This window comes from Channa argus, chromosome 11 (genome assembly GCF_033026475.1).
Source record: "Channa argus isolate prfri chromosome 11, Channa argus male v1.0, whole genome shotgun sequence".
NCBI classification, from domain to species: Eukaryota; Metazoa; Chordata; class Actinopteri; order Anabantiformes; family Channidae; genus Channa; species Channa argus.
Genome location: NC_090207.1, coordinates 23,625,866 through 23,639,355, shown reverse-complemented (window position 1 = coordinate 23,639,355; position 13,490 = coordinate 23,625,866). Strand labels below are relative to the sequence as shown.

General features: G+C 41.3%; 1 protein-coding gene across 14 annotated transcripts in view; it reads left to right on the top strand.

The window, feature by feature from the left end:
• Window positions 1–13,449, top strand: part of LOC137135678 (citron Rho-interacting kinase) — a 41,275-nt gene extending 27,826 nt beyond the window's left edge. For 4 of the 14 annotated variants that reach the window (XM_067520099.1, XM_067520108.1, XM_067520106.1 and 1 more), the window contains 21 exons: window positions 334–453; window positions 672–897; window positions 1,044–1,202; window positions 1,396–1,419; window positions 3,369–3,539; window positions 3,906–4,086; window positions 4,720–4,808; window positions 4,915–5,019; window positions 5,255–5,424; window positions 5,816–5,860; window positions 7,774–7,854; window positions 8,098–8,233; window positions 8,536–8,675; window positions 8,781–8,873; window positions 9,083–9,191; window positions 9,581–9,709; window positions 9,935–10,015; window positions 10,105–10,183; window positions 10,275–10,448; window positions 10,762–11,050; window positions 12,181–13,449. In XM_067520099.1, the coding sequence (XP_067376200.1) occupies window positions 334–453; window positions 672–897; window positions 1,044–1,202; window positions 1,396–1,419; window positions 3,369–3,539; window positions 3,906–4,086; window positions 4,720–4,808; window positions 4,915–5,019; window positions 5,255–5,424; window positions 5,816–5,860; window positions 7,774–7,854; window positions 8,098–8,233; window positions 8,536–8,675; window positions 8,781–8,873; window positions 9,083–9,191; window positions 9,581–9,709; window positions 9,935–10,015; window positions 10,105–10,183; window positions 10,275–10,448; window positions 10,762–11,050; window positions 12,181–12,204 (2,625 nt within the window). In that variant the 3' untranslated portion in view covers window positions 12,205–13,449. The remainder of the gene's footprint in view (window positions 1–333; window positions 454–671; window positions 898–1,043; window positions 1,203–1,395; window positions 1,420–3,368; window positions 3,540–3,905; window positions 4,087–4,719; window positions 4,809–4,914; window positions 5,020–5,254; window positions 5,425–5,815; window positions 5,861–7,773; window positions 7,855–8,097; window positions 8,234–8,535; window positions 8,676–8,780; window positions 8,874–9,082; window positions 9,192–9,580; window positions 9,710–9,934; window positions 10,016–10,104; window positions 10,184–10,274; window positions 10,449–10,761; window positions 11,051–12,180) is intronic. The other 10 variants (XM_067520101.1, XM_067520102.1, XM_067520104.1 and 7 more) reach the window with 7 other exon arrangements.
• Window positions 13,450–13,490: the final 41 nt, after the last annotated feature.

Below are 13,490 nucleotides of genomic sequence, written 5' to 3'. Positions count from 1 at the left end.
GACACACAAATACATGTACACCTATCACAATGTATGTATGCAGAAAAGAAAAACACATACTTAGAGAATATGAGTTTCCAGTCACTGCAGGCACATGTGTACATGCTGGACTGAGAGCACATCTTTCTGTCATTTGCCGTCTTGTTTCACCCCCTGTTCTGTCCGTTTGTCTTAACAATGAAAGTCTCATAAACACATACATAAATGCACTCCACACATTGTTTTACCACAAAACATACACCCTCCTCCTCCCTTAGTTCTGTCCCTCTGTCACTCTCTGTGTGAATTGAAGTACTTGAGGAGAAATTCATGGCAGTAGTGATGTTCACTTAGCTCCACCTGCAGGCTGTGTACTCCCATGAGAAGGTGAAAATGGAGGGCACCATCACCCAGCAGACCAAGCTCATAGACTTCCTCCAGGCCCAGGCCCATGGTGGCTCCAAGAAGAAAAAGGTCAGAGGGGATTTTATGTATAACTAGATTGGTATACAATTTGTCATGAGGCTGGAAGGTTTGGGTAAATCAGGAAAAATTAATTCCCACAAGAACTCACAAGAAAGGAGGGTACACAAGTTCCTGCCAATAAAAGTTAAATGCAATCTAGATTTTTAATTCTTAACTCTTGTTACATGTCGTTAATATGTGCACGGTTGCTTCTGTGTGTGTCTCAGGGTCTGTTTGGGCGTCGTCGGGAGGACCTGTTGGCGGCCATGGCTGCTCAGGCCCAGGCTCAGGGTCAGGGCCAAGGCCAGGTTTCCCCTGTGCCCCCCATCCAGCCGGTGCCTCTGCAGTACAGCGATATGAAGACAGCCCTGGACAAAGAGCGTGCTCGTTGTACTGAGCTGGAAGATGCTCTTCAGAAAATGAGGGCAGAGTTGCGATCTCTGAGAGAGGAAGGTCAGCAGTTTACACTGTCCAATTCATCACAACGTACATTTTATCAGAAGCCTAACCTTTTTGAACATCAGAAAAAAGAACTTTACTCTGTATCATAAAAAATATATAAATAATTAAAAATACGCCATCGATTATTTCAAATGCAGCGCTCCAGTATAAAGATCACAGTAACTCAACAAACCCAGCCACAGCACGGCAGCAGATGATTATGTCTGCCATGGTGAAGTCTCCTGAGCATCAGCAGGGGCCCACCAACCTGCCCCCCTCTAATTCTGGACGCAGGAAGGAGACAGCAACTCCTGAGGGTAAGTGAAGTGATATTGTTTACTGAAGTGCAACTTTTTCTTTTTAAAGGAAACATGCATTCATACTTGACCCCCTTTCCTGTAAGCATATAATACATAATAATATGCACATACAGTACACAGTCACACATCTCACTCATGAAGGATCGTTTCTGGAGCTCTTACTATCCTTTCTCTTTCACACACCTTTCAGAGAGAAGGAGGGTCACTTTTGAAAGTAAGTTGTCCAAACTCATGGTTTCTGAAGTTTGGTCTCTTATCTCTCTTCTCCTTTTGTCTCATCCACATCGTTAAAAGCCAGATTTTAAAAGCTCTGCACTTTTATGAAAAAGGTCAAAACCCACCAGGCTGGTCAGGTGAGGCTGAGACAAGTATATTTCCTCTTCAGTGCACAGCTTTAGAAATCTGAAGCATTATACTGTATCTTGGTTGCTGAAGCTTATCCTCTGATTTGCAGAACTCTCTGCTCTGCTCTTTAACTCACTATAATCCCAACTAAACTTAACATCATACACTAACAGAGATGTGCAGTGCACAAAAAACCCACACTCTAAAAAAGACTAAAGGTATTATTCAGTCACTGTATTTCTTACAGAAGAGTCGAGCTTACACAGTAGAGACTGGATGATCACTGTCCTAATCTTATGTCACTAGTATTTTTTGTTCCCAGAAGTAAGAAGTCCAAAAAAAGGGAGAACATAAAAGTTTAAGAGTTAAAGTAGACGTGAATATTAAAACAGCAATACAGTATCATTATTGTTGTTTTAGAACATTTGTTGTTATGGTAAGGAAAGACTAAGAAATTATTTAAGAAAAGATGTACATTTTATTTACGGAGTTGTTTGCTTTTATGAATATACAGTCCTGGCCAAAAATATCGGCCCCTGTGCAATTCTGTCAGAAAATGCAACCCTTCTCTCAGAAAATTGTTGCTTTTGGTATTCACGTTTATTTTTTTGTTTTGTTTTTTGGATTGGAACACACAAAAAAAGAACAGTCAAATCTGATACAGTTTCACACAGAATCCAAAAAATGCACTTGACAAAAGTATTGGAACCCTTAACTTAAAATTTAGTAAAAATAACTGAAATCAATCACATCCTGTAACCATGACTGAGTTTCTTACACCTCTCTATTGGAATTTTCGACCACTTTTCTTTTGCAAACTGTTTCGGGTCATTCAGATTTGAAGGATGCCTTCTCCCAACTGCTTAAGATCTCTGCACAGGTGTTCTATGGGATTCAGATCGTGACTCATTGCTGGACATTTAAGAACTCTCCAGTGCTTTGTTGGGAACCATTTCTGGAACCGATTTTTGAAGTGTGTTTCAGGTCATTGTCTTGCTGGACAGTGACACTGGCCACAGTGTCAAGATCTCTGGAGATGGACTTGTAGCCTTGAGATTTTCCATGTTTACCACATCTTTTTCTCTCAAATCCACAGACGCCTCTTTACACTTCTATTTTCAAAACAAAGGTTGAGTCAACTTTTCTCCAATTTAACTGTTTGCAAGTGTGATTAGTATATTGCACACACCTGTTACTTGTCACAGGTGTGTCTAAATTAAATTACGGGAGCATCACATGCTTGAAAAGTAATTATTTCTTACAATTTTGAAATTAAGTTTAACTTTTCTTCTCTGTTATTTGTGTTGTTCCAGTGCAAAGAAAAAAAATGAACAAATACCAAAAAATGTGCAAATGGAATAATTTTCTGAGAGAATTGCACAGGTGCAGATATTTTTGGCCATGACTGTGCAGATAACAGGTCATTATCCAAAAGTGAATATTTATGTTTACGTGTTATGACTAGTACATCATGTCCAAATGTACCACAGGAGACCAAATGTTGTACAGAAACCAAGATACTGGGCATGCAAAAGGGAAACAGAATTTTGACTGGATAATGCCTTTAAAAAGCAGCAGTGAGTGGGCACAAGCAAAGGGATTGATGAAATCAATATTCTTTTTTTAAGCATTTTTGTCTTCAGAGTTTACTTGCTTATGCATTTTGCTAAACATCTTACAGTTCTTTTGGAGACTTTCTTTTGTTCAACTGATTTCATAACTGTTGCGGCATGTCACGTATTGGAGTGATGGATGTGCCTGACACAGTAAGACATGTTGGAGCTGTCTGCCCTCACTGTGTTTCCTGACTGTGCACAGAGTATAGCCGCCGTTTGAAGGACAGTCAGAGAGACAGAGAAAGGGAGAGAGAGAGGGTGGTGCACCACAACACCCCTCATCGCTTCACAGTAGGACTCAACATGAGAGCTGCCAAGTGTACAGTGTGTCTGGATACTGTGCACTTTGGTCGCCAAGCTGCTACCTGTCTTGGTGAGTTACACGTGTGGTTATTAGATCAAAACTCAAATTGTATGTATGAATGGTACATGTTTGAGCCTGACCTGGCCTATTTGAATATTTTTTGAATATTTGAAGTTTTTTTAAAAACTTATATGAACAACTTCATTTCTAAAGTATAACCAAAAAGTTTTTGTTTGTATGGCTTTGCTGGGGTGAAATACTGTTAATGCTTCTTAAAATTATGACATTAGATAGAATTTTTGTATTTTTGTTCCTTCTAATCTTTGCTAAGATCCCGTTTCTTTTTGTGCTACAGGATGGGACAGTTGAATGCAGGCAGCAGCCAGAACCATGTGTAGCATTTCCTTTCTCTTTAACACTGTTTTTCTTCTTCAGAGTGTCACGCTTTGTGCCACCCAAAATGCTCCCCCTGCCTTCCAGCCACTTGTGGCATGTCCAGCGACTGTTCACTGCATCTGTCTGAGGGCCTGTGTCGGGACAAAGGCACTTCCCCAGGCCAGCAGCTAAAAGAAGCCAGCGGGCACATGCACCTGGAGGGCTGGATGAAACAGCCCAGGTTGGCTACAAACACAGTGTTGGGATTGTTTGTTTGGGATTTTATGTTCCAACGAATGGATTTACTAGAGTCCACTTCATTAATCGTTATCAACAAATCCATTAAGTTGTCTAAAAACATGCATAGCATAGTAACACATGATGGTGTGCTGTGTCTTGGTTTACCCATATGAATGGCTGACAAAATAAAGGTAGAACCTTTGAACAAGTGTAGATGGTTCTATACAGTGCACAAAGAATCACTGAATGGTTGATCATATGTTCTAAAGAGTTTAAAATCTTATCACAAGCAGCGCTGATGCCATTCCGGAGGCCTGTGCTGCCCAACACCTTACTAACACATTCGTCATGTCTTTAACACCGTTAGTTTATTTGTGTTGTGCAATAAAGTTCCTCTTGTGTGCTCTCTCCCTGTGATGCTCCATCACCTCCTCCCACTGATAAGGCCTGATGTTACTGAACACAAACCCTCTTAGGCGCTTTTTATTATTTTCTGTCTGGCAAATTCCACCCATCTGGTACTTAAACCAGTTTAAACAAAGGCGTTGGTTATAAAAGGCAAAGATAATTTCAGTAGGTGTTTAGTGTTCAGTTTCAGTTCTTGTACTTTGTAATGATGCATTTGTGTTTGCAGGAATGGGAAGCGAGGCCAAGGCTGGGAGAGGAAATATGTTGTCCTGGATGGGACCAAAATTTCAGTCTATGAGATCGAGCCCAGAGAAGGTTGTTTTTCTTTTTATGCCTGCCTGAATATTTAATACAGATTCTACTAAAGCTGCCAAGTACTACTACTAGATACACAACAGTTCTCTGTGTGTATTTAACTCAGAGTCAGTGAAGCCCCTGGAGGAGTTTGACCTTTGTCTGTCAGACGGCGAGGTGGTGGTTCATGGAGCAGTCGGAGCATCGGAGTTACCAAACACTGCCAAGTCAGGTAGACAAAAAGTGTGCTGGTCTTTAAGTTCTGTTAGAAAAAAAATCCTTCTTTAAACTTGATCTGTCGTGTCCTAGAATTACGTTGAATTTATTACAAAATATATTGTCATGTCTTTTAATTCATGTCAAAGTTGATTTTGAAAACCCTAACCCTTAGGGGTCATTATCCAGAAATCATTAAATGAACAGAAGAATTGTGCAGTCATAGCTTCACTCTATTCCTTTTGTGTCAGATGTTCCGTATGTCCTGAAGCTGGAGTCCCGTTGTCACACCCCCTGCTGGCCTGGACAAGCCATTTATTTCATGGCTCCGAGTTTCCCAGACAAGCAGCGCTGGGTGGCTGTCATGGAGTCTGTGGTAGCCGGGGGGCGAGCCTCACGGGAGAAGGCTGAGGCCGATGCAGTGAGTATCCCCAGAGCAGGCGAGGGGCAACTCGGGAGTTGGCTCTCTGCATCCTTATCGTCTGAACCATCGCCAACTGTTACGACCACATTCACAGATAACTGTCTTGTCTGCGCCTGTAGTTGTAAACACATTGTATAACTGAGGAAGAGACTTGTTCATTTTTTAAGACAAGATTGAGGTTTAGAGTTTAATGAAAAACCGCCAGTTTCACTTACATGTGTCGTTAATTGTCAACTTCTTCTCTCCTCTTCTCTTTCTCCCCTCTCTTTGTCTTTCTCACTCCTGTGTGTTGCTTTGTCATCACGCCTCATTGTGTGTCCAATATATGGGCATGTTTTATTGATTTGCTCTATTCTGCCCATTCCATTGGGTTTCATTGTACACATAGGCTGCTGTGTCCAAAAGACAAATGGTTCTGTCTCCTCTGGTCCAGGTAAACAGTTACCAAGATATAGACACAAGACATCGCGACACACGCACACACAAACTTGCATATCTTTCATGAGAAGTAGTGCATGTCTCTATCATTTTGTTGGTTGTTCATCCCCTCCTCCCCCTCCTGCTCTCACCTCACCTGCTGCAACCACTGCTCACTCTCACTCTCCTCACGTCTTGTACAAACTCTGTGTGTTGAAGTACTAGTTTGAATGTTGCTCAAGTATTCTTCCCTCTCGTTAAATAATTTAGAACCACAGTACACAAATCATCAAGATGTTTAATCGTCTTTGGGTTGACCCTCCTCAGCTGCCCAGGAATCAGACTGGGGGTCTCTACCTGCTTGTGTACTCGTCTGTATTTTTACTCAGTTCTCCCTCTGCACACACTTGGGACTGGGACTCAAGTCATTAACATTTAGTTTTAAGGATCTGGGATACAGCATATTTAAAACTCATTTAAGTAATTTTTGTGAATGATGCCTCCTGTTGCTGTTGTTTTTTTGTTGGTAAATTACATTCAGTCAGTCAAGACTGAGGTACTTAATGACACTAAACTTCATGACACTAAACTTAATGCGGTTAAACGAAATTGATAATATTGTAATATTCTCTAAAAACAACTGCTAAACCAGAGTGCAAATGGTGATGTCTTCAGTCAAGACAGAGTCACAAGTGCTGTACAGGTGACACTGCTTGTTATACTGGTAATAATGACTTCATCACGACAAACTTAAAAGCAGTAGTGGTCTGGTCTGGGCATCGGTAAAATTCTTTCAATATGTGCGTACTGCTACTTTGGCTTCAATACTGGTTCCTGGCGGATACTTTTTCAATACCAACTTTATGAATCCGTTTTGACAGAAAATGACATTGTGTCTTTGTTTTTAGTATAATTTTTCTGCTCCTTGACATTTTTCTGTGAAAGGGTTTCTCCTTCATAAAGGAGGGTTTAGTGTAGGACTGTTGGATTAGACTGGTTTAGTTTAGTAACTGCATGACAAATAATTTCTAAACTGGGTAAAGTTTAAAGAATGAAGAAATAAGAAATCAGTCACTATCACTCACTGATCATCTGTCCCCTTCTCTCTGATGTAATTCGCTGCTGAGCAGCTTTCTATGTTAACACAGAGCAATGTTAGATGAGAGACCACGAAAAAGTTGAAACTATCCCTTTTCTGCATGTTTGCGCTTGTTTAACAGGGGTTTTATTAAACTACTTTTATTGGCTTGTTAGTTGCAGAGCTTATATTGCATGAGCATAGAAGCTCAGCTGGGCTCTGTCTCTCCTCCTGCAGCTCACCACTTGTTCATCCTCTAGTCGTGCAGCTCTCCAGTCTGTGTGGAGCTCAGCTCTGCCCTCAGCCTCACAGTCACAGAAGACAGACTGCATCATTAACATAAACACTATGTTTTCAGATTGGCTAATCTTTCTCACTGCTTTCTTCAAGTGCTAAAAAAAAACAGCTGCCCAAACTCTTTTACATTCACATTCTTTCATTTTTAGTCGCATATGTGAAATGCTCAAACTGTCCTGCTTACCAATAAAACTTAAATTATAAGGCATTTTTCAATACTTGATAGGATTATAGCATCTCTGTTAGTACTATAAAAGTATCAAAGACCGATACCCAGACCTAGTAATGCTTGTGTGGTTTACCAGCTTCATCACTGAGACATTGCAATATCCTAAAGCCTGTGTTCAGACTGAAGTGCACAGGGAATACTTGAGACTGACTTGTGCCTTGATCCCACCTCTGACACTGTTATCCTGCACACAGTCCTGTAGCTGCCCGGCCCTTTTTGTCCTGCTCCTTTGCTGCCCCCTGCCACCATTCCCCACCACCCCCCTAACCGAGGTCATGTTGAGCTTGTGATGCAACTGACCCCACACTTTTCTCTAATCTTACAGAAGCTACTAGGAAACTCTCTACTGAAGCTGGAGGGAGATGATAGGCTGGATATTAACTGCACCCTCCCTCTCACAGATCAGGTACTGCTATACACCATATGCTATAACATAATTTACCAGTTGTTTCCATGTATTTCAGTCATCCAGAAAAAACATTTATCCACTATAGCAGTTTTCCACAAAACTAGAATGATCTTAATTAATGGAGGAATGTGGAGCACAGAGCAGATGCTTGGGGCTTCCCTGCCAAGGTTTGCCACATAACTGCTCCTGTTTGGGATCTCACCAGAATAATTATGGTTATGTTTTTATGCTGTGCTACAGATCGTGCTGGTGGGCTCTGAAGAGGGTCTTTATGCCCTGAACGTTATCAAGAACTCCCTGACTCACATCCCCGGTTTGGGATCAGTCTTTCAGATCCACATCATCAAAGAGCAGGAGAAGCTGCTGATGATCGTTGGTGAGATGTCCAGATTTGCCGTTTTAAATAGATAAGTGTTCCGAGAGCAGTAAGAGTTGGGTCTTTTAGCTAAATTCATTCGAAATCCATTATCCCCTGCTGTCGCCAGCTGCCACAGTGCTATAAGTAATCAGCACAATTGAAACAATACTGTTAATAATTGCTGTCATTAAGAGGCCACACTGACATTCTCATCGTTTTGGTGAAACTTGTAGGACACGGGGCAGCTTGATGACATAGAAGTAATTTGTCCTCTTGCCCTGGATAACGTGCTGTGTATCATCTGTCTTTGTGTGCTGCAGGAGACGAGAGGGCATTGTGTTTGGTGGAGATTAAGAGAGTCAAGCAGTCTTTGGCCCAGTCCCACCTGCCTAACCAGTCTGATCTGGCTCCCTACATCTTTGAGACAGTGAAGGGCTGCCATCTGTTTGCTGCTGGGAGAGTAGGTATTCTCCTCTGTAAAACTTCAGAAAAAGGAGATGTGTTTCCTGAAAAAAAAAAATCACTGCAAAATAATTTTAGGAAGTAACACATGATCTCTTTACAGATAGACAACAGTCCTTGTATATGTGCTGCGATGCCTAACAAGATAACCATTCTGCGCTACAATGACAATCTCAACAAATACTGCATTCGCAAGGTCAGTATGAAAATAATGTTAATGATTAGAGTTTTGCTGTGTTGTAATAAAAAAGAGACAAATGCGAAAAATAAAGGCAATATGTTTCTTGATACCTGATACCTTAAGTGTCAGGATTGCATAGCCGATACTGGGATGTTTTTTATACTAAAGAGAATAAGATTTCTTTGTGGCATCTTTTAATCTTCACCAAATCCTAAATTTGACAGGAAATTGAAACCCTGGAGCCCTGCAGCTGCATCCATCTGACCAGCTACAGCATCATCATTGGCACCAACAAGTTCTACGAGATCGAAATGAAGCAGTTTGTGCTTGAGGGTAAGGGACTTGTCATATTTGTTTGCTTTCATTTAAAAAAAAAAGCTAAGCAGCAGTTGTGGGTTTGTCTAATCCACCAACAGTACATAGAAACGTTAGCTCCAGTATGACTGCACAATGGGTTCTTACAGAGAGCCAATCATTTTGTCTGCTGGGGAGAATAGTTTTGTCTTTACTGGCCCCTTTGGAACCCAGCATCATACATCAGGAACCAGGTAATCACAGGATAATACTTTAGTGCCGCCTGACAATATTGTCTTCTTCAACAATATAAGACAATATTGTCCCCTCAGGCATCAGGGAGCTGTCTAATGAAGCAAGATTATGTTTGCTTGGTCAGCGTGCACCGTTAAATAGAAACAGTGTTTAAAGCAGCTCCTCTGTTACAGAGTTCTTGGATAAGAACGACGTGTCACTGGCTTCAGCAGTGTTTGCAGCTTCGTCCCACAGTTTCCCCATCGCCATCATGCAGGTGGCCAGCGGCATGCAGAAAGAGGAATACCTGCTGTGTTTCCATGGTGGGTTTCTATATTTTGGCCTTCCAACAGAAAACAGTAAAGTGCTGTCATTGTAGTGGATAAGGTGCCGTTACTATAGCACGGAGCATCACTGTAAGGCAAAAACCACCTGTATTGAAACAAAAGTTTATTTGACGTGTTAATCAAATACTAAAAACATAAAATCCATACTTGTATAGAAAGTATAAGTAAGATGAATGATGATTGCATTTTATTATGTGACAGAGTTCGGAGTGTTTGTGGACATGTACGGACGTAGAAGCCGCCCTGATGAAATTAAGTGGAGCCGTCTGCCTCTGTCCTTCGGTGACTAAACCTAATTCTGCATTACTACAGCAGTGAGAGATTCACCCTTCAATATTAACACGTGCAATGTTTACTCTCCTCTGGTGCAGCTTACAGAGAACCCTACCTGTTTGTCACCTACTTCAATTCCCTGGACGTCATCGAGGTTCAGGGACACACCGCACTGGGGTGAGACAAACCAGCTATGTTGTACTAAACACTTGTAAACATTGCCATTGGCTGTTAGCTGTATCACCCACATCAATGTCCTTCGTCCTAGTCCTACAGTGCTGGCCCACCTGGACATCCCTAACCCTCGCTACCTGGGCCCAGCAATCTCCTCTGGTGCCATTTACTTGGCCTCCTCCTACCAGAACAAACTACGGGTTATCTGCTGCAAGGGAAGTTTGATCAGAGAGTCTGGAGAGCTGCAGAGAACCGGCTCCAGCCGAGGGTCAGTTCTCACCTTCATGTTTGATCTTTTTGGTTTAATTTGAGACGAAAAAAAACAAAACATAATTATACTGTGTAGGAGAGATTAAAAGCACTTGAACACCTCCAAAACACTCACAAAAACAAGGCCTCAAAACACATTTCAGTTCAATTCCACAGGTGGGAAGGTGTTTTTTTGTTTTGCTTTGTTTTTGCTTTTGGCTGAGCCAACAGTGCCACCTGCTGTTCAAATAGGAAATGTCCTTACCTTTTAAGAGACTTGATTTTCCTGATAATGCTGAAAGACACGTTGCTCTCTGCTGTGCTTAATACAGCAGCCCCAGCAAGCGAGGCCCACCCACCTACACAGAGCACATCTCCAAGCGTTTGTCCTCGGGCCCTGGCAGCCACGATGGTCTGCATCGTGAGCCCAGCACCCCGCATAGGTACCGGGAGGGCCGCACTGAATTCAGACGAGACAAGTCTCCTGCCCGACCACTGGACAGAGAGAAGTCACCCGGCAGGGTGCTAGACAGTCGCAGGGAGAGGTCCCCAGGGAGATTTGGTGACAGTACACGACTCCATGCTGGGTCCGTCCGAACACAGCTCGCTCCTGTTAACAAGGTGATGTGGGGGGGGGAGTCCTGGAGGCTGGATACAAAGTGTAACTGGATATATCCACTTTAGTTCTAGCTGTGGTCTTTCCTTATGCCTCTTTCTTCACCTGCTTCTTCACCCTGCCTCATTACCTTTAGCCGTTCCATTAACAATATAAAAAAGAAGGAAATAAATCGAACATTGAGTGTGCGTTTACATTTGAACTAGAGGGAACTATTTCTCAGCCTATGTGCTTTTGAGGCTTTGTAGCCAAGCAGTGTCTACATTGCAACAAACGTTTGAGTAACAGTAGTGTTTTTTTTTTTAATCAGTGTGCAAAGTATTAACCACAATAAAACTAGACAATAAAGGGAAAAAATAAAAGTGCACAAGAACCTGCATAAATAAAAGATGGTTAAACCACAATATACAACAATCCTCAATAGAAAGAGAAATATTAAAATAAAATATGAAGATATAAACAGCATGCAACAAATAAGAAAATATGAGAATATTAGATAGGGACAAAACAAAAACACTGGTATTCTTCTACTTACTGATATAGTAATAATAATAATAATACTTTGCATTCTGGATTTGATTATAGTCCATATTTCTATTCTTCAGGTCACCTTTTAATACAAAGCTTCTAGCTTCTATTTCTGGTCTGTGGTGCGGCTCTGAAGTGATGCATCTTTCTCACAATAAATCTTAACGCTAGGCCCTGAGTTTGTTTATGCAGGTTGAATATTAGATAATTCTGGTATTCTGTTACATACGCCGTACTATCAAAGAATCCCAATAAAAGCCCAACTAGAACCATAACAGATCCTGCTGACTCAGACTACTCTGTACTCGTATACTAATCAATTAAAAACCCATCAGTGAGCTTCAGTGTAGCACAGGATTCCATGTTCTTTCATCAACATCAACACACAAATTGTAGTTTATCCGGAATCAGTCCCACATTCGCCAACCTGCTGGTTTAAATATTTATTACATCAAACGTTTATTTATCTGCCCCTAAATAGTCCCAACAAATGTGAATAAAAGCTACACTACTCAGATGTTTTAGGATGTTATTTAAATGTCTGTATTTTAACTGTGTCTCTTTAGTTGATCAGTTTTGATCCTGTGCCTCTTTTATCATCTTGCAGGTGTGGGATCAGTCATCAGTGTGAATCTAGTTCTGCACTTCTCCTAAACTGGAGGATGAAGAGAAATCCACGGGAAACCCTCAGTCCACACTGAGTGCAAGCACACGCACGCACACACACGCACACCGACACACACGCGCACATCACTCAGGCTGACTGTCGGCCTCATTGCCTGTACATAGTGCAGTCTCAGTTTCTCGTTCAACAACACATAAAGCTGCACTGGGAAAAGTCATCGACGACAATCCTCTCTTTTCTGACACGTGCTTTCATGGGAAAAATCCCACAGTAGATTTGGTGACAGGAGCCCTAAGCTGATCTACAGATCATGAGTATCTACTTTATAATATATACACAGAGTTGTAAATATTGCTGTCTGCATTTTTATAGACAAAGGGAATAGTCGGCTGGTAAAGCCATGTCTATTTTTTTTAAAAATGAGTTTCTAAAGATGTTGCAGGGAGATTAATGATGTTGTTGGTTAAGAGATGCTCTTTCAACATTTCATTAGGATCTGAAATATCACATTAGCTTTTTTCTCTGTTCAGAGAAGCAAACCAACATCTAATTACTCACATTAATCACAAACAAAAAGTCGAAGGAGGAAACACTTTGCACATCAGATTGGATTTGAACAGGAGTTACAAACTTGTTCTTGTTACATGGCCAGTCTTCTCCTTTTGGATCAAGTGTATGGTCCTCCTGACTAAATAGCCTTTGATTGATAACTGCATATGAATGCTTTATTGACAGTCGTCGTCTGGCCATACTTTGTATAACAACTATTAAGCAATGTTTTGCTCCAAGTGTTCCTTGTGTTGTTTTTTTTTGTTTTTTTGTTTTTTTTTATTAGCAAACCTAAGATAAAGAAGCCTGCAGCTCTGCCTCTGATGCGGACATCTTGCAGTCAGGCTGCCTGTCGCTGCCTCAGCTTGCTCTTAGTCCGCCGCCGCTGCTGATTGTGGTACAGGTGTCCTGTTTCTGTGCAGTGATATGAAGTCTAATAGTCATCAGAGGTCATCACTTCCTAGTATTGTTTCTTCAGAGCCAGTAACACCACCTCCATTCGTCACATCAGTGAGCATGACTAACTTAGAGCAGCACTTGTTGCTTTTCGATCTTGATTCTTTCTCTCCGTTGTTCTTTTCTGTCATGTATTCATTTAAATTTGCATTCAGTAAGTAGACATTGATGTTAGACAGTAACTTAAGGTTTTCTTGATTTTTAGAGATGTATAACAGTACATGCATTAAACATGATTGAAGTGTTTGACTGTTTTCTTCTTTGCGTGTTTTCAGCTGCAGAGTTTC